The sequence below is a fragment of the Lucilia cuprina genome, chromosome 4 (genome assembly GCF_022045245.1).
Source record: "Lucilia cuprina isolate Lc7/37 chromosome 4, ASM2204524v1, whole genome shotgun sequence".
Classification (NCBI taxonomy): Eukaryota; Metazoa; Arthropoda; class Insecta; order Diptera; family Calliphoridae; genus Lucilia; species Lucilia cuprina.
Genome location: NC_060952.1, coordinates 92,969,091 through 92,976,952, shown reverse-complemented (window position 1 = coordinate 92,976,952; position 7,862 = coordinate 92,969,091). Strand labels below are relative to the sequence as shown.

The following is a 7,862-nucleotide window of genomic DNA, read 5'->3' as shown; positions in this document are numbered from 1 at the left end:
ATTATTTTATTTATTTTAACGCTGTTGACGCGCTTTTATAAATTGCTGAGACTGCGTTTTAATTTTGTTTTTTCTAAAGTTGACTTTAGTGACGACTGATTGACCGAGACTCAAACAAAGAAAGAAATAAATCTTTTAAAGTGGATCAAATATTTGTTGTCGTTTTCTAAATTGTTGCTCTTTATTTTGTTCCTGTGGCTGTTGCTGTAATTGTTCTTGTTTCAGTTGTTTCTGCTGCTGTTGCTGCTTCTTCTGCTGATGACGATGTTTGATTATAAATATATTATTTACAAGTTGCATTTGTATGCCCATGAATTTTGTTTAAGTGTTTAAACAGTAAACTGTAAAATAAAATAATATAAAGAATTAATTAAATTAAATTTTTGTGAAATTAATATAAAATAAAGAAATCAAAAAAATCTTGTTCGTGGCTCTAGAAAGAAAGATTAAAAATCTTTAGGTATTCGCATAGACTTTAAAAGTAAATTTCATTATCTTGGTCAGCCATCAATGCTACCATAAAATCTACAACAATCAGCCAAGCCACCACCTCTCTGCTTTAGTTAATTGTGTATTTATATATATTTTTTATGAATAAAGCCTTAATATGCTTTTTTGTTTTTTTTTTAATATTTTTAAGTTCAATAACATTGTTGCTTCCAAATTTATTAAAATAAATAATAAAATTAAACAAAACAAAACAAAACAAATGAAATGAAAAGAATTACGCTGAGACAGAAATACTTTTTTTTGGTTATAATTAATGCAGACTTTAAAATCAATGATGACAAAAAACAAAGCAGACACTCCCCATAAAATTGGATGATTTAATTTAAAAGAAAAGTGTAAAACAAAAATATCAAGTTAATTTTATTTTTTTTGTAAATGTTTGTTAAAATATAGGAAAAAAGCTATTAGACTATAGTTACTATAGATCTAGTGCAGACTGTCTATCTATCTATCTATCTATCTATCTATCTATCTATCTATCTATCTATCTATCTATCTATCTATCTATCTATCTATCTATCTATCTATCTATCTGTCTATATATCTATATATCTATATATCTATCTATCTATCTATCTATCTATCTATCTATCTATCTATCTATCTATCTATCTATCTATCTATCTATCTATCTATCTATCTATCTACCTATCTATTTATCTATTATTAGCCTATCTACTGATATCATAATTATGTCTAATATGCATTTTCATTCTTCATTTCGTTCTAGTGTGAAACCTTGATCCCATTCTCCTTAAGGTTGTGCCAATCGGCTCCACTTTTCCAAAAAAATAAAGAAGAATGGCGCTAACATCACAATTATCTCTAGTGGTCTCATTTATATTTGGCGTCTGCATTTTTAAAACACCTCTTGAAGTGGATGGTCATATCCTCGTCTATCGACGCCTAACCAATCAGGTTATTGTAAATTTATAACTTCACCTATAACTTATGGAATATAGTTTAATTATTGTAATTTTTCTTTTACATGTCAACCATCATTAGTTAATTGAAGAGTATAATGATATGCCAGCACAGTTTGGTCCCAGCTTACCGCCAAATGGTATTAAGGTATTTGCCATACCAGCTGTACCGCATGAAGAGGCTTGTGATAAGATAAGTCCACCACCCAAATCGTTTTATCCCAACAATGCAAAATTTGCCGCCATCATACAAAGGTATTTTAAGTTAGAAATTAATGTGACATTAGTTAACACAGTTTTTTGTTTCGTTTTTTTTATTTAATACTCCTTTCCTTTTTCCGTTTAAAATACTTAAAAAAATATATATCTAATGCATAAAAAACAAACTGCTGATTTTGTTGTAGTAATCAAAGGTATATTTTTCTTACTTCAATTGTTTTTTTTATTTTTAAAACTTTTCTTACAAATTAGATTTTGCTCAACACACTTTCTTTTAAGAATATTTTTTTTTAAAAGGGAAAACTTAAATGCATTTTTGATATACATACATATTATTTTCATGCATAAACTCATGGCTATGAAAAGTTTGCAAAAAAAAAACCAAAACAGGCTTGATAAAACTTATTTATTATGAATCATGGGTTTTTAATCACAGATTGTTTAAAACCATTTAAAAAATATAGAATATTTATACATTTTAGCATTAGTTGAAACACATTTATATAATTACACTTACACAGGCATACATATTTACATACATATGTATATTTATCATGGTAGATTTCACTCAAAGAATTCATTAACATAATTGTTAAAAAAAAACATAAGTTTTAAGGAAAAAACAACGATTTTGTATAAAATTTGCAGTTTTGAATAAAAATTTCATTTGTGTTTAAAACCGGAATAATTTTGTTGTAAAAACTTGAGTTTTTGTGTAAAAACTTAAGTTTTTGTGTAAAAGCTGAGTTTTTGTGTAAGACAGTGTTTTTGTGTAATAAATGGAAAAAACTTAGTTTTTGTGTAGAAACTGATTTTCTATGTAAAAAGTGAGTTTCTGTGTAAAAAGTGAGATTTTGTGTAAAAAAATAGTTTTTGTGTAAAAAAAAACTAACTTTCTGTGTAAAAACCGACTTTCTGTGTAAAAAGTGATTTTTTGTGTAAAAAAATAGTTTTTGTGTAAAACATTAGTTTTTGTGTAAAAAAAAACTAACTTTCTGTGTAAAAAGTGAGTTTTTGTGAAAAACTTACTTTCTGTGTAAAAAGTGAGTTTTTGTGTAAAAAGTGAGTTTTTGTGTAAAAAAACTAACTTTCTGTGTAAAAACTAACTTTCTGTGTAAAAAGTGAGTTTTTGTGTAACAACTGAGTTTTTGTGTAAAAACTGAATTTCTGTGTAAATAGTAAGTTTTTGTGTAAAAAGTGAGTTTTTATGTTAAAAAAATAAATTTTTGTGTAAAAAAATAAATTTTTGTGTAAAAAATAAGTTTTTGTGTAAAAAATTAGTTTTTGTGTAACAACTAAGCTTTTCTGTTATAACTTTTTTTGTGTAAAAACTGACTTTCTGTGCGTTTTTGTGTGAGAACTATTTTTTTTTTGTTTAAAAACTGAATTTCTGTGTAAATAGTAAGTTTTTGTGTAAAACTGACTTGGTGTGTAAAAAGTGAGTTTTTGGTAACAACTGAGTTTTTGTGTAAAAACTGACTTTCTGTGTAAAAGATTAGTTTCTGTGTAAAAACTGAGTTTTTGTGTAAAAAGGGCTTTTTGTGTAAAAACTGAGTTTTTGTGTAAAAACTGAAACTGTAAAAAGTAAGGTTTTGTGTAAAACTGACTTTCTGTGTAAAAAGTGGGTTTTTGTGTAAAAACTGGCTTTTTGTGTAAAAACAGAGTTTTTGTGTAGAAACTGACTTTTTGTGTAAAACTAAGGTTTTATGTAAAAAACTGAGTTGTTGTGTTAAACTGAATTTTGGTTAAAAGATTGAATACTTAAGTTTTGCTTAAAAACTTCAGTTTTTGTGTTAAAACTGAGTTTTTTGTGTAAAAACTGAATTTTTGTGTAAAAACAGAGATTTTGTGTAAAACTGAGCTTTAGTGTAAAAATTCTGACATTTTGTGTTAAAATTTTGTTTTTGTGTTACAAAATTTATTTGCTAAAAACCTGAGTTTTTGTGTAAATACTAAATGTTTGTGTTAAACTGAATGTTTTGTGTAAAAATCTGAATTGTTAGAAAAAAAAATAGTTTTTGAGTGAAAAAACTTTATGTAAAAACTGAATTTTTGTGTAAAATTTAAATTTCGTTTATATTTTTATAAAACATTTACTTTTCATTTCCCAATCATTTCATGAAGTTTCACTTTCACCCGCCAATCTCTCTTTTACTATATTTATTTCAAACTTTAACTGAACTGAACTGAACAATCTTTAACTTTTTTTGATTTTTATAATATTAACAACAAATAAATGTTTTAAATGATATATTTTATACTTATTTTTATACACATTATGGAAATTCTTCTTTTTAGAGGCGGCGTTGATTGTACATTCGAACTAAAGGTACGCAATGCACAGGCAGCTCGTTTCGATGCTGTGGTCATCTATAACAATGAAAGTGATGATTTAGGTAAGAATTATAAAATAAAAACTAATGAAATGCATAATTCTAATAAATTATTTCTTTTTTCTCCTTCACTACTACATAGAACACATGTCAGCACAAAATTCTAGCGGCATTTTTATACCTTCGGTTTTTGTGGGCCGTACCACCGGTACAAACTTAAAAACATTCTATACAACTGAAATTGTTTTAGTCATTAACGATGAGCTGCCTTTTAATATAAATACACAATTAATTTTACCATTTTCCATCTTAATCGGTTTATGTTTTTTGATTATGGTAAGTAGTAATTGTTTGTGCAATATAAGATTTGTTTTAATTTTAATAACTATTCTGAATGAACAGATCTTTTATATGATTTACAAATGCATAAGAGAAGAAAGACGTTTGAGACGTCATCGTCTGCCTAAAAGAATGTTGAAAAAGCTGCCGATAATAAAGTTTACGAAAAATAGCGATCTAGCCTATGATACCTGCGTTATATGTCTGGATGAATTTGCCGAGGGTGATAAATTACGTGTGCTGCCCTGTAAACATCGTAAGTAGTTTAATCTTTAAGTATTTGTCCTTTTTTAATTCCTCTCTCTCTTCTCTAGCTTATCACAGTGAATGTATTGATGTTTGGCTAACCGAAAATAAACGTGATTGTCCCATTTGTAAGCGTAAGGTTTTTACGAAAGGCGAAACCCGATCACAGCGGAATCGACAGTCTTCATTGGATAGTATAACAGATACGGATGATGATACAACACCACTGTTACAGCAATCCACTAATTCTTCTGTGAATTCAAACGTTTCGCCAATAAGTTCAAATACTGGTTCAACTAGAAGTCATGGTACATTTCGTCGTGGTGGTAACAATATTGAAGCTGGTGCTAGTGGAGACATTACATCAGATGATGAGAATAGTGAGTAGAAAATGAATTGTGTTCTTATGAATTTGAGTTTTTGTGTAAAACTAATTTTTTGAGTAAAAACCTAAAAAAAAGTATTTGAGTAGAAAGTGAATTTTTATGTGAAATGTGAATTTTTGTGTAAAATGTGAATTTTTATGTAAAATGTGAATTTTTGTGTCAAAACTGAGTTTTTGTGCAAAACATGAATTTTTGTGTAAAAAAAAACTAAGTTTTAGTGTAAAAATTAAGTTTTTGTGTAAAAACTAATTTTTTGTGTAAAAAACTAAGTTTTTGTGTAAAAAATTAAGTTTTTGAGTAAAAAACTAAGTTTTTGTGTAAAAAACAAAGTTTTTGTATATAAAACCAAGTTTTTGTGTAATAAGCAAGTTTTTGAGTAAAAACCAAGTTGTTGTGTAAAAAACTAAGTTTTTCTGTAAAAACTTAGTTTTTGTGTAAAAACAAAATTTTTGTGTAAAAACTAAGTTTTTGTGTAAAAACAAAGTTTTTGTGTGAAAACAAAGTTTTTGTGTAAAAACAAAGTTTTTGTGTGAAAACAAAGTTTTTGTGTAAAAGCAAAGTTTTTGTGTAAAAATAAAGTTTTTTGTGTAAAAACTTACTTTTTGTGTAAAAATTAAGTTTTTGTGTAAAAACTTACTTTTTGTGTAAAAACTTACTTTTTGTGTAAAAACTTACTTTTTGTGTAAAGACTAAGTTTTTGTGTAAAAACTAAGTTTTTTGTGTAAAAAACTAAGTTTTTGTGTAAAAACTAAGTTTTTGTGTAAAAAACTAAGTTTTTTGTGTAAAATCAAAGTTTTTGTGTGAAAACAAAGTTTTTGTCTAAAAACAAAGTTTTTGTGTAAAAACAAAGTTTTTGTGTAAAAACAAAGTTTTTGTGTAGAAACAAAGTTTTTGTGTAAAAACAAAGTTTTTGTGTAAAAACAAAGTTTTTGTGTAAAAACTAAGTTTTTGTGTAAAAACTAAGTTTTTTGTGTAAAAAACTAAGTTTTTGTGTAAAAAACTAAGTTTTTGTTTAAAAATATAAGTTTTTATGTAAAACCAGAGTTTTTGTATAAAAACTGACTTTGTGTAAAAACTGACTTTTTGTGCAAAAACAGAGTTTTTGTGTAAAAACTAAGTTTTTGTGTAAGAATTTAATTTTTGTATAAAACAAAGTTTCTGTGTAAAATCAGTGTTTTTGTGTAAAAACTGAATTTATGTGTAGAAACAAAGTTTTTGTGTAAAAAAAACTAGATTTTCTTTAAAAACTGAATTTTTGTGTAAAAGAGAGTTTTTGTGTAAAAACTGTGTTTTTGTATAACATGTACAGTTTTTGTGTAAAATGTGGAGTTTTTGTGTAAAATGTGAGTTTTTGTGTATAATGTTGTGTAAAAACTAAGTAAAAGTTGAGCTTTGTTAAATGTTAATATTTAGAGTTAAAAATAAGGCTTTTGTGTAAATAATGAGAAAAATCGAGTTTTTGTGTAAAAATTTTAAAACTAAATTTTGTGTAAAATTCGATTTTAAGTTTAAAATTTCAAAATGTTTTAAAAATTTTGATTATTTTTTATATTTTTAACAAAATTCTTTTTATTTTATAATTTTCTTTATTTTAGTGCTTTCACCTGCCCGTCGTGTAAATCCCTTTGATCGTTCACCAAATTTACCGCCACATTTGCAGGCTCAATTAAATAGTGAATCGCGTAATAGTTCCATATGGTCTTGGCCGGTTTTAAGGTATTTTTTTTTAAATTACTTTTAAATTAGCAAACAAAATTTTAAAATATGTTCTCTCTCTCTGCCACAGATGGTTTAGACAACCCACAACCCTTAGTGTGGCCGCACCACCATATTTAGAAGATGTTATAGCTGAACAACATATTGGTTCTATGGCCACAACAACTGGTAGTAATGTAAATAATACTATTAACTCTACATCAACGCTTAGAGCTTCACACTCTTCGAATAATGTTTTAAATCCGAATTTAAGTGGTTCTTTTAAAGATGGCGGCGGTGGCTGCGGCGACGATGATGATGATGATGATGATCCACCACTACAGTGTATATATGAACCCATAGCCACTGCAAATCGTACATCAGGGTCTAATACATCATCTACATCGTCGTCTGCTAATCGTCGTGCACCTCGTCCTGAGGTGGCAATGGATGCAAATCCTGATTCAGTTTTTATACAAACTCCTACACAAGGTGGCATTGCAGTAGCTGCTCTGCCATCTAATAATAACAATAATCATAATAATATTAATACGGCGTCCATGAATAGCTATTGATAATATTATAACGCTTTAAAAGGGAAATTTCATAATTTTAGTTTTATCATTTATGGGGGAGTGTAAAGAGATTTATACATGAAAAATTAAACATACATACAACATTTACTATGCTATATACATATATAATAGGAACAGTTTATCCAACACAACAAGTAAGTGAACAATTTATATTAGTTTGTCTTTTTTTTACATATTTTCTGCAATGTATTTTCCTACTCTATAGATTTTTGTTTTTTTTTAGATTTTACTGAGTTTTTAGTGAGATTTTGGTTTAAAATCTTAATTTCTATAGGGAATAGTTTATCTTTGTATATGCCTTCCAAACTCTAGAATCTATTAAGTATGCTCTAAAAACAGCAAAATAGTTTTATTTGTTATTAATTATTGATTAAATTATTTGTAATGAAATACAAGTAAATTGTTTTTAATTTGAAAAATAATTTTGAATACTTTATGTCAAAATGTTCTATACGTAAAGATTGGTATAATATAGCCCAAGGGGACCATCATCCCTATCGCCCATAGAAGTGAAAATTTTGTTTTCTTTAAATTTTTATTACCCTCAAAGGGAAAATTGCTATCGTGAACAATTCATTCACAACAGTTTATTTTGTATGGAACAGCTGTTTAATG

General features: G+C 27.0%; 1 protein-coding gene across 2 annotated transcripts; it reads left to right on the top strand.

Annotated features, from left to right (window-relative positions):
- Positions 1–1,240: 1,240 nt before the first annotated feature.
- LOC111688219 (E3 ubiquitin-protein ligase RNF13) lies at positions 1,241–7,642 on the top strand. 2 transcript variants are annotated; one of them, XM_046948748.1, is made up of 8 exons: positions 1,241–1,428; positions 1,516–1,688; positions 3,951–4,048; positions 4,128–4,321; positions 4,388–4,580; positions 4,639–4,950; positions 6,552–6,672; positions 6,743–7,642. In XM_046948748.1, exons 1-8 carry the CDS (start codon positions 1,312–1,314, stop codon positions 7,224–7,226), a joined length of 1,692 nt encoding a protein of 563 aa, XP_046804704.1. In that variant the 5' UTR covers positions 1,241–1,311; the 3' UTR covers positions 7,227–7,642. The 2 variants fall into 2 exon arrangements, with proteins under 2 accessions (XP_046804704.1, XP_046804703.1); XM_046948747.1 differs by having other exon boundaries at positions 1,241–1,434.
- Positions 7,643–7,862: the final 220 nt, after the last annotated feature.